This window comes from Watersipora subatra, chromosome 8 (assembly GCF_963576615.1).
Source record: "Watersipora subatra chromosome 8, tzWatSuba1.1, whole genome shotgun sequence".
In the NCBI taxonomy this organism is placed as follows: Eukaryota; Metazoa; Bryozoa; class Gymnolaemata; order Cheilostomatida; family Watersiporidae; genus Watersipora; species Watersipora subatra.
In genome coordinates, this window is record NC_088715.1 from 15839527 (window position 1) to 15865390 (window position 25864).

Genomic DNA, 25864 nt, shown 5'->3' on the forward strand with positions numbered 1-25864 from the left:
ATCTTTTAGTTCGATACAACAGCTAACTCTTTTTTCTTTTTGGTCGTCAATGAGCAGTTTGGGTACCATCTTTGCAGAGATCCTTCTCATGCCTAAATCTTTAGTTAGAATAAGATGACATGTACCATAAAAAAGCCCACTTTCTGCTGATATTTCCCGTATAGTCAATCGCCTATATCCCATCACCTGCTGCCTCAGAAGGTCTGTGGCAGTTGTGGTCCTTGAAGTTGCCGGTCTGCCCATGCTGTCATCATCTTTAGTACTTGTTCTTCTCTCTCTAAATCTTTTTTGCCATTCATAACAGGCTGTTTTCTTAAGGGCAGAGCCTCCATAAGCTGTCCGTAACGTTTGGAGCGTCTCAGCACCGGACTTTGCAAGTTTTACACAAAATTTTACACAAACGCGTTGCTCTTCTACTTTATTCATTTTGGAAAAATCCGACGAACGATAAAAAATGACTTTAACATTTCGTACTATAACTTCATTGCGGGTGCTCTGACAAGCGTAAAACTTTGGCTATGTAGAAATCCCGTGCTGCTTAGCAACATGGAACAATCAAAACAACTGCACATGGTTTTATATTTGACTAGGAAGACGATTCCGGGAACTTTATGATCACCCCTCGTATACTACCTCCGATACTGTTGTATTGTGGTTTTAGTAATTTGAGTGATTTTTAATAAAATAAATTAAAATAATCTATACTTAGCATAACATAATCTATACTGCTAGTCTCAGATTGTGAGAGATTGTCATGTGTAATAAGTCTGTTTGCAAGTTTACTCAGAAATAGACATGTGATTGAGTAGTGTAGTGGCAGCAGGTATATCTTAAAATGCGAAGATTCTGCTGCGATCCCAGGTTTGATTCAAGTATGGTGTAGTTTTTTCCTCGTAGCAGCGATTACTATGGCGACAGATGGACACGGCTCTTATTCTATTAGAGATTCATGTGATTGTTGGGTAAGACTCGATTTGTAATTCTATATGACATCACCTGAAGAGTTATAAACTATGAAGAGTTTTACTAAAATTAAGGTTTGTAACCTTGTTCATTTGTGTGAGTAATTCTTTGAAGGGTAAGTATGTCTGCTACTGCAAGCAGAACATGTGTGTGTTTGTAAGAGCGTTGTTACACCAACAATGGCTCTGTATTTTTGGCTGAATATCTCTGAGTTCACTGGCAAGGGAGCCTTTACGGCCACGTTTAGTTCCAAAAAGAAATTCAAGTTGGATGCCATTTTCACCGCCACCGATGGCCTTTTGAGGAATCTACTATACTAGAAATTCCACTGTCATACAGCCTACGACCAAAGTGATATTGGAAAAAAAGGGTACTGATGGTTGAGAAATGCAATATTAGCAGTCAAATGGCACTGCAGTGCAATAGGATAACTGCAATGGTAGCTGTAATGTACTGGGTGTTATTATATACAAAAACGGCAATAATGAAAGAAAAGATTATATGTTTATATCTCTCCCCTGCAATAGGAGAAATGCAATATTGGCCAATATTAGAAGTAAAATGCACTGATATTGGTATATTGCTCATTTGTTGAGCTGCGTTTGTATGCACTTTTCAAAATTGTGTGTAGATGACTTTGTAATGGATAAAACCTCTAATAGATTTGTTACAATTAAAAATATACTTACGCAAAATTTAATTAGACTATCAGAAAGTATTTGTATTTTTTTATCATTTGTGTTGTTTTTGATGTTTTGAGGGAATCTCACTGCCAGGATGTTTTAAGGTTAAAATCGACGAGCCTTGATCCAGGTTAGAATGCTTAGAATGAAAATGTGCTGAAATTGTCGTTGTAGTTGCTTGTCTGTCTCTCTCTCTTGTAATTGATATCAGCTACTGTGTTCAAGTTGCAGCGTTACGCTTTTCTATTCTGTCAGTCTCTATGCGATTATGTCATCGTAAGCACACTTTCGCATGAATCTGAGAGTTTGATTCGCGATCAAGTTCTATGTATTTTAATCTTAAACATTCTGGCAGTAAGATCACCTCAAGCATCAAAAACAATAGTAAATAATAAAAAAATATTGATACTTTCTGATAAAATCTACTACAATTTTGTGTAAGTTTTTTTAAGCAACAGTTCTCCGAGCATCCCTGAAATATAAACTCTTTCATTTTACACTGATGTTTCAACACTGTAATTATAAATACTAAATGATTATTGCTGTTGATTGTATTTCCAAATGACATTGAGTCAATCGCACTGCCTCTGATCAGCTATCATAACAGAATAATAATAGTAATGATCTGAAAACTAAAAATTGGAAATTGGTTCTGCGTGTTTTAGGTTACCAGATAATTGAGATTTTCTTGTTTTTTTGGTCGATCAAGATTTTACCAGAATCTACTAGATGTTCAAACTCATGTTTAGGAATCATTTTTGAATCGTCTTCCAAGTTCATGAAGTAAGTGTTTTTGCTTTTCCTTTCAGCTGTACAGGTTAAATACCTGAATGTTCGGCTGCAGGGAGTGTCTAATTGCTGGTGGAGCAAAGGATCAGGAGATAATAAAAAATCAAGGAGTTCTACTGATCTTTTTATCAACCTTGAGCAGGAACTTATCAGATCTAACGGTAAAGGCAGTTTCATTTTTTGCACTTTCAAACTTACCTTGTTGTTTCAAATTTTATGACCAAAGGAACGCTTTATTTGTAAATGGTTTGCCATTATTAACTTTTGATAAGCTAGTTATGAAATATGGTTTGTCTATAAACCAAGCTGGTGCCCTATTGGTAGTAAGTTGGACTTTCAGCTTATCGCTAGGCAAAACACAAAATCAACGAAATACTACATTAAATCATATGGCCTCTTGCGTTATCTATTTGAATATGCATTCAAGATCTCTGTTTATTAACTCATTTCTACGTTACTTTTTCAATATAACTTTATTAATTATATATTAATCAATTAATATAGAGTTACAACAGAAAGCTTTGTTTACTTGAACTGATGGATTAGCAGTATGCGAAGGGTTGTTTGCTCATCAGAACCACTTGTCTCAGACCTTTGTTTTTCTCTTGTTTTTTCTGTGTTTGACTTCGCCTAAAATTCCTCTCAAACACAATGGTTGTCTGTTTAGTTGAATCAGAGGCTATCATATTTCAAGTTTGGTACTATAATTCAAAAGTCCCATCAAATTATTGGTGCACATGTGTGAAGGTGATTAGGTCATGTAACATCCTGCTTGGTCTTTATAGATCTAATGTCATTGTGAACTTTTCACATGCTTTCTATCCATATAACGTCCATGTTAGCTCTCCATGTTTATTATCTAGATAAGTTACAGTTTGATCTTCACTGAGTTAGTATCCCAATTGTTCTTTACGTTTATTATCCAGATAAGTTACAGTTTGATTTTCACTGTGTTAGTATTCCATTTATTCTTTTCGTTTAATATCCAGTTAGGCTACAGTTGGATTTTCACTGGGTTAGTATCTCGTTTGTTCTTCAAGTTTATTATCCAGATAGGTTACATTCAGTGACTAGATAGTCGCCAACATTGATCTATTTGTTTTATATCTACATAATTGATTACACATAATTAATAACGCAAACGTTTTTTTTATTCAGATAATGAACTAAGGCGATTGAATCTCCACATGTTTTATATACAATGAGTCGACTAAAATGATGATGTTTAGTCAAAACTTCAATTTATGTTCAGTAAAAGTCTCTGTTTTCGTGTCTCAACATGCGGAGCAATTGTGTCTATAAGGTCTCATTTTGGCATGATCATCATTTCTTTGTCACACATGCTGCTATACCCTAATGCTACCATATTATTTTTTACATATTTCATACTCAAATCCGAACCTATTGGTTGATGTAAAAACTAGTTTTTAAAGGTTCCTTAATTTGTCAACAGCTATGGTCCTTCCTCGCGAGCTATGTCATATACCAAAGGTGCTTGCTCACTAGCTGTGTCATATATCACAGGTGCTGTTTTATTTTTGGACAATCCTAGTTCCCATATATTTATCCAGTCAATTGAATTTTGCAAAGAAAACAACGTAATTTTGTTAACTCTCATACCTCTCATAGGCTCCAACCCCTAGATCGCAGTGTATATGGACCTTTGAAACACCACTTGAACACAGCAACGTACGGTTGGCTGCGATGTTATCAGAGTTGTTACATTTCCATTTATGAAATGCCAGAGCTATCAAGCATAGCATTTACTGAGAGCGTCACAAATGCTAAAATTACAGCTGGGTTTCATACTACCGGTATATACCCCTAGAACTCAACTACCCCTATGTATTCGACGACTATCATTTCTTTCCCGCAGATGTAACTGACCAACCGGACCCCAAGGCATGTCCAGATCTTGCACAACAACAAAATCCTGAGCGCCAACCTGATTCTGAGTGTCAACTTGATCCTGAGTCACAATCAGATGGTAATCCACAACTTTCCACTTCTACCCAACAGAGTGTTCCACCAACTAGTAATTGCAGCAATCCAAAGCAACCTGCAGCAACACCTGTGACGAAAAGACAACTGCCAGTTCAACACATAACCTCAGAACAACCCATGACCTTACCAAATGTCACCAAAGAGAGTCAAACAGGAGAAAAATCTCATCAGCAATTCTCACCGACACACCTGAGAAAAATCGAATAGCAGAGAATGCAAAAGCCAGAAAACCAAAACCTACCAAAAAGTATCAATTGATTTAATTGATTCAGAATCTAGAGACCATCCTGTAGAGTTAGAATATCATGACCAATATCATGAATATCATGAGTTGGAACATCATACCCTGCAGGTAGGACAGTCTTTTATGCCGGGTTTGTTTTTGAAATTATGGATGATGATAAGTTCAAAGTGAACTTTGTACACAAAGTAACCAACAGCAAGAATCATGCATTTCAATATCCTGACAAGGAAGACCGCGACTGGGTCGACAAGGAGAACATTGTTATGAAATTAGATCCAGTTTCAACCGGAGGAACAATGAGAGCAATTAAAAAGCTCACATTTGGCGTCGATTTGAGAGATTTCTGTCAATCTTCGCTAACCACCTTCGGTACAGTATTAACTGAATCATTACACATTTTCTGTTATTTTGTCTTTCCTTGGTTCACTTGCTGGGATTAGATGATGTGGTAAACATTTTTATTGAGCTGTACTTTCAATAACTGCTTGTATTAGTGAATAAATAAATAATCTTTCCTTTCTGCGGTCACACTTTTTAACACGTGTTTTGTACATAATAAAAGCTAGATAATGAATAGTCCAACCTGCCCCTATTGAGAGGTCCAACCGACCCTGTGCGTGGGGCTAGGTTGATAAGTGATATTTTTGGCTTTAGGAGTGTCATAGGTTGGACTCCTAATGATATACTTCAAAAAGCTGGATCACTCTTGAAATGATTTTTTCAGAGTTTTTTTTAAAGTAGCAGTTTAGTTAAAAGATAAAAATGTCGTCATACAAAAAATCATTAGCATCCGATAAGAAACACAGAACCAATAACAAAAATTCTGAAAAGGGGCCCAACCTACCCCGGTCTCCTAGTAAGTCGATAAGTTGCTTGTGTGAAAATGCAATAGACATTCATAGCTGTCCATGCATTGTGGGGTTTAAATTTTGTTATAGTCTTCCGATTTTTGTTCTATTTTATACCCAAGATTAAATACAGTCAAATCTTTACTTAAGATCACCAGATAATACAGTATGATTTGAGAAAGTTTTGGATTTTTTCAGAAGGTAATTTACAACATACAACGTTTGCAGTTTCTCAAAATATTACAAGTTCGTAATAGAATATGATGGTTTTGGTAAAAGTGTGAGAAATGTAAGAAGAGTAAAAGTAAAAGAATGAAAGCGAAGTTGGACATAATTTGACCTACTTTAAGTTGAAGTAAGTTAAAATCCCTTTCATCGCTAGCTCCATACGACGTCTTACCGAGCCTGCGTATTCATTTATGTGTTTTAAGAGCACATAATAATACAAACTTCTTTTCATTGCTTGTTACTGCATAAATTGAATTTTCTACCTGTATTTTATGTTTTAATTTGGTTTTTAGAAAGTTTAAAATCGTGAATTTCTTTCAATATGTTATGATCATTATTTGAATCATATGGGTATTTATTGCAGAAATGTCATGTTTCTGGTTTTAAACCACATTGAAGGAGTGATAGTGTATTCTTCAGAAAATATTTGGTTTGAAAAATGACAGTTTTAACATATCAAGCAGATATGACAACAAATTTACTTCCAATGGGGAGTTTTAGCTATATGTAGTGGTATTACTGGTAGCTGGTAATGACAGATATGATGACATATGTGATGACAGTTATGATAACATATGTGATGACAGATGTGATAACATTTGGGATTACAGATGGGATGGAAGAAATGCGTTGACAGATTTGAAGACAGATGTGATGACAGATATGATGACAGATGTGTTGACAGATTTGAAAACAGAAGTGATGACAGATATGATGACAGATGTAATGACGGATGTGATGACGGATATGACGGATATGATGACGGATATGATGACGGATATGATAACAGATGGGATGACAGATGTGATGACATGTGTGTTGACAGATGTGATGATGGATGTGATGACGGATGTGTTGATGGATGTGATGACAGATGTGATGACAGTTGTGAGTGACAGCATTGAAAGTTTTCACTTTCAATCATATCATTGATAGTCAGACCACTTCTGAAGAGCAGTAAAAGAATGACCAATCATAATTTTCGTATAATCATATATTATTACACAATATCTAAGAGGATATAGTTAGTTCAGATCGTAGTACATCCACAGCAGATTTCACTTCTTACCTTGAGAATTTGCTAGCGTTATTCAGTAATGCTTCCAACACATGAGTTGAAGTTTTAAAATATTCTATGGTGAACTGAGCAGTCATTTACAAGGATATGGTTGGTTTTTCATTGGCCCAAGAGGAGCTGCCAATAAGTGTGCTTAGATGCAGACAACTAACCATAACTGGCATAACTAACCAACCATGAAATTCGCTAATGATAAAACTACATGTACACATCTTCCACCATAAAAATGCATGATAAAGTTTATGCGATCTGATGCTGTCTGCTGGTAGGTTAGATTCCAGCCAATGAATATTCTAAGGAAATGGGTGTGTCAATCAATAAATATTCTAAGGGAAGTGGTGTCAACCAATGAGTATTCAAAGGAATGAATGTCAACCAATGAGTATTCAAAGGAAAGGGGTGTCAACTAATGAGTATTCCAATGGAATGAGTGTCAACCAATGAGTATTTCAAGGGAAGGGATGTCAACCAATGAGTATTTCAAGGGAAGGGGTGTCAACCAATGAGTATTCCAAGGGAAGGAGTGTCAACCAATGAGTATTTCAAGGGAAGGGGTGTCAACCAATGAGTATTCCAAGGGAAGGAGTGTCAACCAATGAGTATTTCAAGGAAAGGGGTGTCAACTAATGAGTTTTCCAAGAGAAGGGATGGGTACTTGCTACTACGTTACATTTTCAAACTTGGTCATTACTAGTCAGTACCATAAATAGAAGACTCTCACATGAACAAACTCAAGAGAACAAGAATTGCAGTATATTGCTATCTTCTCCCCTGTTCACATCTGAGCGAATGACTTGGCATGTTACTAAGAATATGAAAACATCAATTAATATTCTAGAAATATCATGTTAAAATGAATGGCACTTTCTCTACAAAGCAAGTCTGAGTAGCTGTTGACTATTGAATGTATTCCATGGTACAGAGGCTACCATTAGCTACTTGTTACGAAGTTGCTGCTGTTGCCGTGCTATGGTCTTCCTTAATTCCGCCACTTCTTTAGCATGTATTGCATCAATATTCGCCAGTTTCTACAATAGATTTCAGCATGATAGAAATGAATTACGGTCGAATGTTCTCATCAAATAGATTAAAAAAGCTTTTCCATCGCAAACCCTACTTAACAGCCAAATCTACCAGGATGTATCTTCTCAACACCACAATAAAAATGGAAAACTTTCAGTGAAAAAGGTACGACACACAAGGTTTCTAACAAGTCTTGCTAGTGTGACTAGACAAGCTGTAAGGAGTTGACCACTTGGGTGATCAGACTTGGGAGGAGGATTATTCTGAAGACATTAAATCTGTTGTAATAGAGCTCATATACAAGAAACACAACTCAACTGCATTACTCATAGAAATGAAGATGACGTTATCTATTATGTGTATCAACCATCTGATATGAAATACACTCAGAGATCACAACTATGACACGGTTAAAGTTGTCAACTCTGATTACTGAAAGAAGATAACCCTTCAAGCAACGCTCTGATGTAGAATCGTGCACTATTCAGATTTTTTTATTGGGATACCATTTGACATTTGAATAAATCTGCCAACTGTTATCTTGTTAATGTTGAGTGTAAGAGAAATAACAAGCCATACTAGTAGGCTTCAGTCGACATACTTTTCAGACCTGTATGAGTAGGAGCATATATAATAAGTAACTAACAAGTGCCTCTCGGAGAAGAACATTCAATTCATACGGAAAAGACACAGAATCTTAGTGTATGTCAGTAAGCAGAGAAAGTGCCGAGCTAATAACATCAACCACCGAATAAATATAAATATTAGTAAAATGCACTTGGTACTTGGTAGCTGAACTGAAAAGACAGCAGATGGGACAGCAGAGTACAAGGCTATACTCCATGGAACTTTATATGCCCACAGATGTGCAAGCTTTTTTTAACAAGTTGGCAACTGTGTGATGATGAATTCCTATAAGTAATCATAATTTGATATTACTTCGACTTAAATATTTAGTAAGTTGGAGAGTGCATTCGAAACTTCATTGAGATAACGACACTTCTTAGTCATAGTAACAAATCCCCCGCAGTTCAAAGAACACATGCTATTGTAGCAGTTTTCACAGTTCAAGGATCACATGCTATTGTAGCAGTGAGCGCAGTTCAAAGATCACATGCTATTGTAGCAATGTACACAGTTTAAAGAGCACACGCTTTTGTAGCAGAGTACACAGTTCAAAGAACACAAGCTATTGGAGCAATGTACACAGTTCAAAGAACACATGCTATTGTAGCAGTGTATACAGTTCAAAGAACACATGCTATTGTAGCAGTGTACATAGTTTAAAGAACATATGCTATTGTAGCAGTGTACACAGTTCAAAGAACACCTGCTATTGTAGCAGTGTACACAGTTCAAAGAACACACGCTATTGTAGCAGTGTACACAGTTCAAAGAACACATGTTATTGTAGCAGTGTACACAATTCAAAAAGAACACACGCTATTGTAGCAATGTACACAGTTCAAAGAACACATGCTATTGTAGCAGTGTACACAGTTCAAAGAACACATGCTATTGTAGCAGTGTACACAGTTCAAAGAACACATGCTATTGTAGCAGTGTACACAGTTCAAAGAACACATGCTATTGTAGCAGTGTATACAGTTCAAAGATCACATGCTATTGTAGCAGTGTGCGCAGTTCAAAGATCACATGCTATTGTAGCAGTGTACGCAGTTCAAAGAACACATGCTATTGTAGCAGTGTACACAGTTCAAAGAACAGATGCTATCGTAGCAATGTACACAGTTCAAAGAACACATGCTATTGGAGCAATGTACACAGTTCAAAGAACACATGCTATTGTAGCAGTGTACACAGTTCAAAGAACACACGCTATTGTAGCAGTGTACACAGTTCAAAGAACACATGCTGTTGTAGCAGCGTATACAGTTCAAAGAACACATGCTATTGTAGCAGTGTATACAGTTCAAAGATCACATGCTATTGTAGCAGTGTATACAGTTCAAAGAACACATGCTATTGTAGCAGTGTACATGGTTCAAAGAACACATGCTATTGTGGCAGTGTACACAGTTCAAAGAACACATGCTATTGTGGCAGTGTACACAGTTCAAAGAACACATGCTATTGTAGCAGTGTATACAGTTCAAAGAACACATGCTATTGTAGCAGTGTACACAGTTCAAAGAACACATGCTATTGTGGCAGTGTACACAGTTCAAAGAACACATGCTATTGTAGCAGTGTATACAGTTTAAAGAACACATGCTGTTGTAGCAGCGTATACAGTTCAAAGATCACATGCTATTGTAGCAGTGTATACAGTTCAAAGAACACATGCTATTGTAGCAGTGTACATAGTTCAAAGAACACATGCTATTGTGGCAGTGTACACAGTTCAAAGAACACATGCTATTGTAGCAGTGTATACAGTTCAAAGAACACATGCTATTGTAGCAGTGTACACAGTTCAAAGAACACACGCTATTGTAGCAGTGTACACAGTTCAAAGAACACATGTTATTGTAGCAGTGTACAAGGTGAATGAGTGTAACGAAAGAGAAATGAGCAAGATTGACAGAGCGAAGCGGGCGAGGATGCATTCGCTGTTTATAAAATCATCAAGGGTCATGTTTGGATGAGAAGAGGTGAGAAGAGAAAAGTAGAGATCAAGGCAGGCAGACCTGCTTCACTAGGATTAAAATGCGTCGGAGTAAAAAAACTGTTAAGAAATACTGAAAAAAAACTAGAATTTATAAATTTCGCAATGTTGATGATAAAAATACAAATAAAATGGTCATTAACACTTTGACTAGAGGATTTGACTAATCGGCTGTCTTACTCTAATTTAAAATATCTTAAGATTCAAAACTGATGATTTATAATATTAGGAAAAAATCTGTTGTAATCATACACAAGCAGTTAACATACTCATCTTCTAAGTCTTACACTGTGTTTGCATGGATATGTAAATCTTTCATTGATAGTAGTGCGGGCTAAGCATTCCTGTCCGCACTACATTTCCTTATGCAGCCGAAGCTCTGAGTGGACCACAGGCTTCAGCCAGAATGTGATATAACAGCTGAGGACTTATAATTTTGGGCAGTATATTAATACTTTGTCATATTGTATCGAATTTAAGTATTTTGGCGCAGCATATCCAGTCGGTAACGTTCACATTTATTTCAGATTATTATTTTAGATAAAAATATGTTTGTAGGCAATGGCAAGACTTTACCTTTTTAAAAATCTCTTTGAGCTCACTTGAAGTCAAACCCGAGCCAGCAGTTGAAGTATTTGCCTGTCGGGCAATCCTAGCTTGAGCTTTTAGAACCTTCTCTCCCATCTATAGCAAGCAACCGATACTAATTAATGCACGGCGTCAGACTTACAGAAATACTTTTGTGCCAAATTTGAGTTTTTTGAGCAACAATTAAGCTGGGCATACAATGGGTAAAAAAGCATGATTCACGCAAAAACCAAGGACTTGATGAAATGAACACACAAAGTGCAGGTATGGCATAGCGATAATTAGCACTATAACATCTATGATAGAGTTTTAGCTAAGTTTGGTTAAAGACATGTAGATGCCATTCAAACCAGATTGCAGCAGTGATCAAAAGTTGCCAGTCATGACGAACTGGCAACAGACTACTTTAGTTAATGGTAACAATGATGACTAATTTGAGGTTCTCTATATGCTTGGTGGCAACAGACTACTCAAGTTAATGGTAATAATGACCTCTAACTTGAGGTTCTCTATATGCTTGGTGTGTTCAGATTTGAGCGTTTCCATTTGTGTTGACAGTTCTCTAGTAATCGTCTTCTCTGTTTCCAATTGTAATGCTAGATGTTCTGCATTTTTTATATCTGAAATTGTGAGAGAATTCACATCAACAACAAATTGCATGCATCTGACATACAGACCTGAATGAAGCATACAACCCAATAAAACCTGATTTATGTAATACAAGCTAGCAATCATAAATACCAAAAGTAGAATAAAATACATAACCTTTTTGTCTATGTCAACCTACACACCAATACATGAAGGTATCGAGCTAATTTTTGTAAAGCTGATCATAGGTCTTTACAGTGATTTTTTTCAAATAATTTTTTAAAGAAATTTGTGTCATGTCTAAGCACTCACTTCATCTCATACCTCAACCTATGATCATCTCTGCATGCGAATTGTTCAGCAAGAGGCATATAAATGGAGCAAATACATGCGTAAACATATAAAATAAGTTCAAATATACGAAACCAGGAGTTACTTAAATCATTGCAGCTTTACAAAGCGGTACATACGTACGTAGAACTTCTGCAGATCGCTAGGTTAAACATTGCAAAAAACTGTAAGTGAAAGTGGTTAAAGAATAGAGAAAGCATAATATTATTATGCTTTATTAGTTATCTTGAGGTGTTGACTGATGTTCTAAAAAAAGAATCAAGGAGATTGACCCACTAGAAGCTGAGATATAGCCAGCCAAACACAGGTCTACCTAATAAAGAATTAGAGGAAAACCCTTCGAAAATCCCGAAAACTGACGTGTAAAATCGACTTAATGTTCATGTGCCGGAGTTGTCCACCCTTACCGCCGTTACGTATAATGATTGTTTTGGCTACGAGATGTGAAAAGCTTCTCGCGATTGTAAATAATTTACAGACTAGCTCTGGTTTCTCAGGAAAATCAAGCAAACATTGTGTGGTAAAGGCATTTGCCCACAACCCCTCGCCGTGATTTGTCAAAACAGAAGAGCATATTTTGACTATTGTGCTTCAAATTTTAACTCGATCTCCACGGATATGCTCCGAAGATCCTCTGTTCAACGAACGGCGCGTGTATAGTCTATATGCGACATCCGCGATTGCAAGTCGTTTAGAATAAGAAATGAGAATGTGAATTTTTGTTCATTCATCATTTTTCTATTGTGTATCTACTGCAGCATTTAGTTGATTTTCATGATTATCGTCACTATTAACAGACTGTAAGTTCACTACAGCTATAATCTTAAAAAGAATAACTTGACCGTGCTGCTCTTGCTGTAAAAAAAGAAAACGATAACTTTTGATTTGATTTTTCTATTGATCTATTATCTTATCTATGATTATTTTTTATGATTAATATTATAATCATAATGCATATTATACAAAATAATAATATAACTGCGTATAGAATGAATGATGTAACTAATATAATTTGTAGAAAGTGATAGCAGAATGTTGCGAAATAATAGATGCGTGTAATTATTTTATTCTAAAACTAATCTACACGTCAGAGGGACTGGTTCGGAATTCTCAGAGCAATGATTGTAAGGCCCAATTTGATTGTTCTATACTTCCAGGGATTAAACCAATTAAAATGCTGTGATTGTTATAGGAGAGCGCATTAGTTGGCTTAATTGACCAATGGCACACAAGTCGATTTCATACGTCATATATTGATGACTACCAAAACACTTATGTTTTTTGGTAGACCTGTGTTTGGCTGGCTATATCTCAGCTTCTGGTTGGTCAATCTCCTTGATTCTTTTTTAGAACATCAGTCAACACCTCAAGATAAATAATAAAGCATAAAAATATTATGCTTTCTCTATTCTTTAAGCTGGCCGTAATAATTGAAGATTAAACTAAAAAATATCAAATAATGTATGAAAATACAATATTTGATATTTATTATTTGTACATGTATTCTTGTAGAAATACAATGATATACAATCATACTAGGTATGCATTAGCTCTGTACTAGCTCCGCACTAGCTCTTTATTAGCTCAGTACTAGCTCCGTATTAGTTCAGTACTAGCTCTGTATTAGCTCAGTACTAGCTCTGTATTAGCTCAGTACTAGCTCTGTATTAGCTCAGTACTAACTCAGTACTAGCTCCGTATTAGCTCTGTATTTCTATTGCAACCTTAACTCACACCCTTGAAATTATTGAAAGAGAAGTTGTTTCGACCTCTGGAATAAATTACATGAAAGTGCACGGTATTACGAATCTCTGCTCCCACATATGACAGCCTTGAAATACAAAGCCAATACCGACATGAATCAACTTTGTATCTCAAGGCTTGATTCTACTGCCCAACTTCTGCTTTCCGAAGTCTCCCATTGTGAAGCAAGCAAACTTCAAACAAAAAATTTGAGACTTTTTTGTGGTGGATGTCATATACGAATTCGGAACTCGAATACTTCCAAGACGAGCTGAAGCAGCATGAAGCAGCAGGAAAAAGCCTGTTATCCTTAGTATTTAACCACCGTATGCATGCCTTTTTATTGTGCTTTACAAAATACCGAGTACATACTAACTCCTCACTGTGTACATATTTAGTCCATGATGTGTTTATACTGAGTTCACACTGTCTGGAGTGGAGTATAAGTTTATCGTTTTATTTCTAGCTTCTATTAGAATAAAGCTATTTCATCACTTCTCTATTTTACATAAAAATTTAAAAAATAAGTTTGGGATACGAGGTGCTACGAATACGGCCATACATCATCTAGACTTTTTATATTATACATTATGTTATACAATAAGAGTCTTTATGAAAAAATCAGAGTCGTTTATTTATAAATCGCTTGCTTAATGTACAGTTTATGTTGGGAAACAATACAAAATTTTTTACAAGTAGTTTTACTAGTCTTAAAGAATAGAGAAAGCATAATATTATTATGCTTTATTATTCATCTTGAGGTGTTGACTGATGTTCTAAAAAAAGAATCAAGGAGATTGACCAACCAGAAGCTGAGATATAGCCAGCCAAACACAGGTCTACAGAAAAACAAAAGTGTTTTGGTAATCATCAATATATGACGTATGAAATCGACTTGTGTGCCATTGGTCAATTAAGCCAACTAATGCGCTCTCCTATAACAATCACGGCGTTTTAATTGGTTTAATCCCTGGAAGTATAGAACAATCAAATTGGGCCTAACAAGCATCGTTCCTAGAATTCCGAACCAGTCTCTCTGACGTGTAGATTAGTTTTAGCGTAAAATAATTACACGCATCTATTATTTCGCTATCTTGCTAGTTCAGCTCAGTTTTGTTGTTCTCCTACTTAGCTTCCCTATTCGGACTCATCTTTGGCGTTGTTCAGATTTTTTAACTATAGCTAATAAATAGAATCAATTAAATCAATCTCGGTTATTATTTGGAATTTTCTACAAATTATATTAGTTACATCATTTATTCTATATGCAGTTATATTATTATTTTGTATAATATGCATTATGAATATTATATAAATCATAAAAAATAATCATAGATAAGATAATAGATCAATAGAAAAATCAAAGCAAAAGTTATCGTTTTCTTTTCTTATAACAAGAGCAGCACGGTCAAGTTAGTCTTTTTAAGATTATGGCTGTAGTGAACTTTCAGTCTGTTAATAGTGACGATAATCATGAAAATCAACTGAATGCTGCAGTAGATACACAGTAGAAGAATGCTGCAGTAGATACACAGTAGAAAAACGATGAAGGAACAAAAAGTCCCATTCCTATTTCTTATTGTAAACAAACTGCAACTCGCGGATATCGCATATAGACTATACACGCGCCGTTCGTTGAACAGATGATCGTCGGAGCATATCCGTGGAGATCGAGATAAAATTTGAAGCACAATAGTCAAAATCTGCTCTTCTGCTTTAAAAAATCATGGCGAGGAGTTGTGGGCAAATGCCTTTACCACACAATGTTTGGATGATTTTTCTGAGAAACCAGAGCTAGTATGTAAATTATTTACTATCGCGAGAAGCGTTTCACATCTCGTAGCCAAAACAATCATTATACATAACGGCGGTAAGGGTGCGCAACTCCGGCACATGACCATTAAGTCGATTTTATACGTCACAGTTTTCGGGATTTTCGAAGGGTTTTCCTCTGATTCTTTATTAGGTAGACCTGTGTTTGGCTGTCTATATCTCAGCTTCTAGTGGGTCAATCTCCTTGATTTTTTTTTTAGAACATCAGTCAACACCTCAAGATAACTAATAAAGCATAATAATATTATGCTTTCTCTATTCTTTAAGGAAAGAAATGAAAACTATTTACATCATTAGTAACGCGAAGAAGAGTTTTTGCATTTGAAAAGTCTGCTTCTCGAACAACCTTCTGAGACAGAATGTCCTGAAAACCAAAGTCATACTACTACAAAAGTTGGTCTTGGTCTAATTTCGAGAAACTTCAAACCTAAACATTTTAAAATTTGCACAGCTTCCCCGCTTGCCCATTTATGTACCTTTAAACAAGAACATCTATTCTCATAAGAATACACCAATCCATTTCACATCCCAAATAGACAATTCAGATATATACGCGGGGCATTACCAAAATTGTATTACCTATGAAACAACTAAATGAATATAGTAACAAATTGCTCAGTAATCTCAAGGGCACAATAATGGAAGCGTATGCGCAGCATTATGTAATAGAGATGTGGTAACAAAGATACATGGTGTAGCTTACTCGAATTTGAACAACAAGAATTGTAGGTTACTGAAATTTGGAGTACATGACATGTAAGATACTCTGATTTGGAGTACATGACATGTAAGATACTCTGATTTGGAGTACACGACATGTAAGATACTCTGATTTGGAGTACACGACATGTAAGATACTCTAATTTGGAGTACATGATATGTAAGTTACTCTAATTTGGAGTACATGATATGTAAGTTACTCTAATTTGGAGTACATGACACGTAAGATACTCTGATTTGGAGTACATGACATGTAAGATACTCTGATTTGGAGTACACGACATGTAAGATACTCTAATTTGGAGTACATAATACGTAAGTTACTCTAATTTGGAGTACATGATATGTAAGATACTCTGATTTGGAGTACATGACATGTAAGATACTCTGATTTGGAGTACACGACATGTAAGATACTCTAATTTGGAGTACACGACATGTAAGATACTCTAATTTGGAGTACATGACATGTAAGTTACTCTAATCTGGAGTAACTCACTCAAATGTTATATTCGATATTGGCAATTTTGGATATTACGTTAATTTTAAGTAGAGGTTGGACTGTAGGGAAGCAAGTACAAGCTGACTGAGTCTTACGTCCATCTAACGAGCCTTGAAGCTTCTCAATGCCTGAATCCTTTTCCGAGAGCCTCTCCGTCATCAGCTGTATAGTAATTTCTCGTTGCTTCAGGCTTTCACTGAGCTCATCTATTATCTGTTGGGAAAAAGAGTAAAGCGTAATATAAGATAGCGACAGAATGAAGGACAGCAGCTCTGCTATATCCATGATTTGTAAAGAGGCTCAAAAAAGTAAAAGAACATTTTGTAATAAGTCTGTTTTGTTCCAAATACATGGTCAACAAAATACATACAAACAAGCCATCAAGGTTATTTGAACTGTGCTGATTTTTCTTCTAATCTTATGCGCAAAGCAATTTTTTTTTGCCTAAATGAAAAAAGCAACCGTTCCAGGAAAACACCTCGTATGTCATTACATAGAGAGTATAATCAATTCTTCAGGTGAAAGAGGATGTTGTTTAAAAAAGACCGCTGAATTGAGACTGAGGTGACACTACGTGGAAAAAGAACTGATTACTGGAAATAAATTGAGAAAGTTTACTTATATACCCTATTTAGACAACCAAAAGCAAAGTGAAGACATTACTTGAAACTCACTGTTTTTTTTGTTTTACTTTCCTGTTGAACCTGCACGATTGTGGATTTTGACTCGGCAAGCGTAGCTGCAAATATGATTAGCATCTATGAATGAAAAGCTTCGAATCCATGGCAAAGTCCATAGATTATGCAAAACAAATAAAAGACTGTAGGCAACTTAAAATTTGTCTAAAAACAAAAAAAAAAGAAAATTTAGATCTGAGTATCAAGGTGAAAACACACTAGGCATTAGTTAGCGCGATATCGCGCTGCATAGCACTACTCTGCGCTAGAACTAGCTCAGCGATCTCATGCAGATAACGCTAGACATTCTCATCACAACTTTATCGCTAGCGAGATGTATTTCGATTAGTTGGTTTTTTCCAGAGTGCAATTTTATGGCGGGTAATTAGTTATAATCGATGTTCACCAACGTACAGCAGAAACATTTTGCTATTTTGTTATGATTGAAACATCATCAGAACAAGTTGAACATCACAAGTCGAATGCTGAATGTTGTTCATAAACTTAATGAAAACACTCCCGGTCCTGTATGATATAACACACAAAAATAAACAAAAAATCTTAGTTGAAAACCAACACTTGGAATCAACCGTGCGCAGGTAGACCATCTTGAGAATGGTAAATATTTAATATAGCCTATTGACTGTAAAAACCTACTATAAAATATATTATATATAAAAATCGTAAAATAATACCGTTCAAAATACAAGAATCTTTTTTCTTACGTCTTCTCATAATGTACAATCCGTGAACGCGAGATAGGCCTAATAACAAAAGCGGAAGTTGTTTACGTCGTTGCCTAGGCGGCGCCATATTGACTAAACTAAACTTATTTCCAACTCCGTAGAAACTAATGATACGGAATTTTATTGGCAGTTTGTGAGCTTGCCCACTATATCGTTTGCTGGTGAATCACTCAGGTGTGTTTGGGCACACACCAGCTATATCGCCGCCAGCTTAGTGACGCACGCAAAAAAATCGCCTAGTGTGTCTGGACCTTTACTAGTTAGACCTAGAGATGTTGTCAGTAATGAAGTGACCTGACAGAGTATTACTAGTTAGACCTAGAGATGTTGTCAGTAATGAAGTGACCTGAGAGAGTATTACTAGTTAGACCTAGAGATGTTGTCAGTAATGAAGTGACCTGACAGAGTACTACTAGTTAGACCTAGAGATGTTGTCAGTAATGAAGTGACCTGACAGAGTATTACTAGTTAGACCTAGAGATGTTGTCAGTAATGGAGTGACCTGACAGAGTATTACTGGTTAGACCTAGAGATGTTGTCAGTAATGAAGTGACCTGACAGAGTATTACTAGTTAGACCTAGAGATGTTGTCAGTAATGAAGTGACCTGACAGAGTACTACTAGTTAGACCTAGAGATGTTGTCAGTAATGAAGTGACCTGACATAGTATTGCCATAGACCTTGCTCTACACCTAGATCTAGAGAATTTCCAGTAATGAAGTGCCTAGACAGAATACTAATACATTAACTTCATATCTAAATTCTTATTTAAATACATCAGCGAGTTGTATTGATGAGTGGATCACTATGTTAATGCAAAATTAGAATGGTAGGTAAATTAGTAAAAGGCTAGTCACTTGGAAGTCTTGAACTAAGACGCATGTTTTTCACTTATGTATTTAATTTAATAAATTATTTAATTAATAAATTATAGAACATTTGATAAGTCATGGATGTAATATTCATCGCTAAGATAACGCTAATGTATAATGTATAATGTATAACGCAAACTATTTATACCTTCTAAGTACTTTAATTGGTCATATGCCGACTGTAGGGTGTCATATTGCTTCTTCCGAGTTTCCAAATCTAAAGAAAATACAACTCCGCATTCAGAATAAGTTACCACAGAGATGTACAATGGAAAACCTGTTTACAAGCGACTAACTGATGTATTGGTCTTGTGGCGCACCTGCACTAGTGTTACAATTATATTACTGTTATTCAAAACTATTCATTGTGTTTTGAAACTTTTTCATGTTTGAAAATTGTGAAGTAGGTCTACCACAAATTTTTTCCAAGCGTAAGTATCAGCGTGAGTATTGTACTACAGTTTAAATATTGTATCACACTGTAAGTATTGTATATCAGTGTAAGTATTGTATGTCAGTGTAAGCATTGTATGTCAGTGTAATAATTATATCTGTGTGTAAGTAGTATTGTAGTGATGATTAAGCAACAGGCAGGCAAGGTATTGGTAAAAAAATATCCTAGAATTGATAGAAATTCCTCAGACTATAAACACAGTTAAACCTTCCACATATAAACTTGATCTGCTTTGACATTTTTCTCCTAATTTGAAACCATAATATGTTGCGAGCAAATTCTTATAATACTGCGTACTTGAAGCATACTTAAAAATGCATAATAAAAATTTTATTGCAAAAGCAAAAATTGATTATTGATAAAAGCTAATTACATTGTCATTATTAAGAAACTGCATAGTTAAAACAAGTTGAAGACATTGAGATTGCATTACTGTGTTTCTTTAAGGTTTTTTGACAGATTAAATATAAGATTGTCATTGGCTTACCTGAGACAATTTAAAAGCTATGTTAATAAATCAGTAAAAAGTAGTACATTAAACACTCCCAACATATAAAATGTAGTACAGTAGACACTACCACAACATACAGAATTTGTTCTGAGAACATTTACATTATAGATATTTCACGGTATAGAGATTTTACGTTATACGAACAGTAAAACATGTGTACATTTTCTACCCCATTTCAAGATTGTCCCAAACTCACCTCTTTGGTCCTTCTAGGAATAGGAATAATATAGGAAATCGGAAAAAACTAAATTCAACTTTTTAATTTAATGACATTTGCACCAATCAAACGCCTTTTGGAATTTTTGAAAAATTGTGCGGCTAATTATTTTCTTAAGCTTTATCGGCACATGATGATCTCTCCCGGCACGCTTGACTGCCAGGGTACTGGTACATATAATAGCGACATGCACCCGACTAATTACATGCACATGTAATTTTTCTTCCTTGAAATTGCCATTATCTCTCCCAAATGCGGCGAGAAAGAAGAACGATATTTTCAAGGCTAACTATAACTAACTCATCGAATTTGACAACTTGCACTGACTTAACGCTTCATGTTACATAAAATCTCTAACTTAACAGGAGCCTTTTCCATTGGCAATGTTCCAGGCTAATAGCAAGTGGTAGGCAACTCTTATCACTTTTCATTGTTTATAAGCTGATTTTTGATACCCGAGCAACGCCGGGAGGTACAGCCGAGAGGCACAACCGAGAGGCACAACTAGTATATATATAGATATATACATGTGTATATATATAAGACCAAGAGACATAAACAAACCATATTTATATACATGGAAGAACAAAAATTAAAATTTTTAAAACTCAAAGATATTTGCATCGTTTTGCTTGGCCATTTGCGTTCTGATTGTTGCTTTCGCTTTAAACGATTTCATCTTCTAGTTGTTTAATACCTTCCACAATGTCTTTTGACATCAACTCTTCTTCTACACTGCTGAACTGGTCGATATTAAAGTTCAAACATTTTATTTGCAGAGCAAAACTTCTATGCTTGGTTTCGCACGAATAATACACTTTAGCCCCACAGGCCTTGAGCACAACTTTTTGCCTAAAACTGGTTATTCATTGACCATCATAAATGTAAACCGTTTTTCACATACATCGAAGTATCAGGAACGTGTTAAACCAGAAACAACTATTAGCTTGATACAATTATTAATTATTTCTATGGTTTTGCTTTTGAAGTTCTAACAAAAGAATTAAAACCTTTGGAGTTGGATAACGAACTTTGATACAAAACAACAAATGAATTAATTGTTGCTGATTTAACTGAGTCATTTTTAGTACGATTTTGAGAACACTTCTGCTGATTACTCGATATTATGGGTTCGTAAAAATCGAAGAATGTCAAAGTGGCGATCAAATGAAGGTGGCGTTAAGTTAAAGGATGGCACTCTATTTTTCAAAACATCCATAATGGCGGCCAAATTAAGGGGGGCCTTCAAATAAAGGTGGCATTCAATTAGGTCTTACAGTAGCTTTTTTACACTTTTTCAAAGATGTGATGTTTAGAGGTGACAGAAAAAACCTAATGATTGGTGTAAGAGTAGAAAAAGAAATAGTTTAGTGTAAAAATCGTATTGCTGAGAAACTGTTTAGTTTGATTTTTTAGTTAGCTTGCCTAGTTTTATCTTCACTACAGAGAATTTCAATCAGTACGTCATCAAAAGCTAATGTTCGAACGGCAGCCATTTACTATTTCTCGGTTGGTTGAATGTGCCTTCCGTTTTTGGCAATATCTCCAGAACAAATGTCTAATCAACTTAAAACTTGTGCATTATGTTGAAAATGCTTACCGCACAAAGCAAAGTTTGGTAATTCTATGTAAACCAGAAGTACAAAAGAACAAATATTCTATCAGCAGTCATCTTTCATTTCTCATACTTCTCATTCTTGGTATGCTAAAAGTGCACTCTTTATTTTGGCAATATCTCAACAAAATCAAATAAATCTGCATAAATCAAATGTGCAAAAAGAATTAGTGTTTTGCTGGCAGCCATTTTGTAATTTTTGTTCAGATAAAAGTGTCATAGGTATTTTTTACTATATCTCAAAAACCGATAAACCTATTGACGCGAAACTTTGGAATTTTACTAAAATCCTATACCACACAAAACACCAAATATCTGTAATCTTTCCGTAAACCGAAAGTCTGTAAAAAAAGCGAAACTAAGAATCTGAGATTACTAGGTAGCCTACAGGATCTGGTGGAAAAACCTATTTCCGGGTTATCTCAGGCTTTAAAGTGTTAAGGAGAATTTACGTTATGGGAACATCTACTGTAATTCATGAGCATGTTGAATACTCAAGATGTAAACTGAGATGTAGAATCAGCTCTAAAAGAGGCCAATACAACCATATTTAACACACCTGCCAAGGTAGAAGAAAGTTGAGACTTCAGGCTATCCACATGAGAGTCTGCCTCCTGTTGCTTAGCAAATAGATCTTCTGTCATTCTGATGTATGAATTCAATTTCTACAAAAAACAAAACTGCACGCATGAGCAGAAAAGCCAACAGATTGAACTTCCCATAATGATTAAGTGAATGCGTGCTAAAGCTATATGGGTAAAATAGTTATACTGCAGGGTAGTTGTGAGTGTGGCAATCTGCACTTTTAGTTCAAATCACACTAGCCATAAGTGATTAGTAGTGAATCAACCTAGCGCAGTGCACTAATTAATTCACTGTTCAACACAACTTAGACAACATACAACTAATTTGCAAAGCCGTTTCAAATCAGTGTTGTGTGGTATGCAAAATTAGGATGTAATGTTTCAGGGAAAAATAGATAACCAACAAGTTATCAGAAATTGATGAATGGATAAATTTCTAGCAAATAATCAAAATTAGTTTTAGTCTATCGTTTCGACATGTCTGCTTTGATTTTAGGTAAAATAGTGCTACGTTTGTTATTAGATATAGACTGAGTACAGCCAAACTTATGATACGCTACATGAAATCTTAGCAAAGATTTGTCCCAACATATGGTACAAACCTCTTGAAACAGTGTTGAATTCCCAAGCAAAAACAACTAGTTAATTAGTGGAAAATTAGTGACTCATAAGATAGTGCATATATATTTCTCTACAAACATTTTATGACTATCCAACATCATCCATTTTACAATGACTTAGAGCAGTTTGTGGGCAAACAAATATTTTACTCATTTTTGTAACAATCCTGCAATAAACAACCAGAGCATGATTGTGTGACAGCTTCAGAGAACTCATGTAACTAAGTTTTAGAGAAGAACATTGCCATGCTTCACAACCTCGCAATTTGAGGATATTCGTGAAAACGATTCCAAGAAAACATAACATATAGCCAAACTAAGTGAAAACACCGACAGTGTTGTGACAGTGACAACACATAAACAACAGGAGTTTAGTGCCAGACAATTACCACACTCGTCTGGAAACAGATCTGCTGATAAACTGTGAGCAAACATAAAAATATATCAACAACATGGTGACAGCAAAGCCAATAAACAAGTTGTAATTAAAGGGGAGACTGGGAAATTTTGTAGCTGGCAATTTACTACACTTTAGAATAGATAGTAGCTACATTGCTTTTGCACGCTGAGCAACAAGATCATACGAAAAAATTCATTAACTGATAATTTCATTTTTACACACTGTTATACATATACGGGAAACAGTCCCAACATCGACAAGTCCGAACCTAGACAAGTCCCAATGTCGACAGAGGCTGGTCCGAATCTAGACAAAGGTTGGTTCCAACATCGACAAAGGCTGATGCAGTTTTACAATAATTTAATCTTCAACAAATAATAAATGTCTTTTTGCAGTTCTATCCTCACTTCAAAAAATAAAAATCAAAGCTACTCACTGAAGTTTAGATTTCAAATAAAACATTTTGCTAGCATAACAGTCAACCATATTTATGATTGTTACTTGTTTTAGCATTCGTTCTATATTTAGGTTGGGTAAAATATTGTTAGGCCTACATAAGTTTGGGGAGAGCTGCATCAAATGGATCGCAAGATATTTTTGCGCAAATAAATCTTTCACATATAAATCGCTCATTTACTATGAAAATAGTAGATGGTAAAATAGTAAAACTGCTGTCGAGATTGGGCCAACCGTTGTCGATATACAAACTCGTCGAGTTTCAAACCAGTCGAGGTTCGGACTATAAACTTACATATACCGGTATTAGTTCCATCGGATGTAGGATAGATACATTTTATCATTCTGTCAAAATTATAACTCACTAATAAAACAGTAATAAATACAATTGAGTACAAGATTAAATACAATAATCTTGAAAGGTGATTAGTCACTAATTACCGTCATTAAAAGCGCTTTTAAATTTACACGTTAAAGGGTACCTCCATAAAATACTTGAGTTCCTTATCCAGCTTGCCCATGTTAAGACACTCTCTTGGACTCTGAAAGTCTAAAGCAGCAATGAGTGCTTGAAGTTTTCCTCGCGTCTGTGAATCCATGACAGCAGTTGATACGGTCAGGATTGCAAAGTGCAAGGTATCTTGAACCACAATTTAGACCCATCAATGACGTAATGTCTCGTCTGCGCATCAAGCTGCTATCCGCAGACGAATACACCCCTGATTACAAAAAGTACATATGAATGCTAGCGAATTTACACATAAAAGATTCCTAGAAGAGCACTCACTTAAACCAGCCATTACGGTGCGAGTATATTAGATGGTTTATGTTTGGAACTGAACGGTAATATGATTATTTTCATATCTGCAAGAGCACGAACGAATAATAAAAAAATTGAATCGGCACCAAATAGTAGAAGCGGAAACATGTGGTTGGCTCCCATTGATGGCCCTTTTCGTTGGAAGGCGCGGCTCCGGCTCCCATTCAAGCCATTAATTGCACGTTGTCCATTCAGTTCTTAGGCTAACGTCCATCCATAGACCAATTTCTATGTAGTCGGCAAGTGAAGTACATAATGGGTTTCTCTGCCTAACTTTTTTATCATAAAATACTCAAACTTGTAAATTTAGCTATAAATTAACGTACACGTTTTTACTGTTTCTACCTAGTAAGTAGTGTAATTTCTAAGAATGGCCAGATTCTGAAGCCTAGTTTAGTTTTGAAGGCAGCCTTAATACAACTTACACGATTATTATATTCTTAGTTTATGTAGATATCAACTAAGTTAATTAAGGATTGTTTTTGACTCACCTTTTGTAGTTTAATTATATTAAACAGTTACAGTGTATGGTCGAGTTGTGATCAGGCCTGCCAACCCTGGAGTGGGGAAAGGAGTGAGAGTTTGTTTTGAGGGCGATGAAAACGCGAGAACTTGATAAGGGAGATAAATTTTCATAGCCTTTAAAAACACCACAGCGAAAGATAATATAATTCCATGTGGAAACCACATGTCTAGGAGGTTATTGATAGATGAGAATGCCACAAATATGTTTAAACATAGTTGTTTATTAGTAGTAAGTGTATGATTACTCGTAACTCACTGAACCTGTATACATTTATAATGAGATCAAGACCTCCTTTGCAACATTAGATCTTACTCAGGAGGAAAGAGCATAAGAGTTTGAATTACGTCAAAAAAGGGAGCTTGCTAACACACGTGAAGGTGTGAGGTTCCGTGTTAGAAATAGTGTAATTCAAAAGTTTGAAAAAGATGCATGGTTAACTGTTACACAATAGGTGTATTAGGTAATAAAATAGTTTCTTTTATGGAATGCAAATGGTCTGAGCAACAAGACACATTACTTACAACATATAATTGATAACCAGCATCCATACAT

The 25864-nt window shown here is 35.5% G+C and overlaps 1 protein-coding gene across 2 annotated transcripts; it reads right to left on the bottom strand.

Annotated features, from left to right (window-relative positions):
• Positions 1-7116: 7116 nt before the first annotated feature.
• LOC137401848 (hyaluronan-mediated motility receptor-like) lies at positions 7117-24859 on the bottom strand. 2 transcript variants are annotated; one of them, XM_068088320.1, is made up of 9 exons: positions 24754-24815; positions 24449-24553; positions 22466-22571; positions 19258-19326; positions 17489-17553; positions 16910-17027; positions 11570-11697; positions 11066-11173; positions 7117-7865 (listed from the first exon to the last, which is right to left on the bottom strand). In XM_068088320.1, exons 2-9 carry the CDS (start codon positions 24485-24487, stop codon positions 7773-7775), a joined length of 726 nt encoding a protein of 241 aa, XP_067944421.1. In that variant the 5' UTR covers positions 24488-24553; positions 24754-24815; the 3' UTR covers positions 7117-7772. The 2 variants fall into 2 exon arrangements, with proteins under 2 accessions (XP_067944421.1, XP_067944420.1); XM_068088319.1 differs by having other exon boundaries at positions 24449-24859.
• Positions 24860-25864: the final 1005 nt, after the last annotated feature.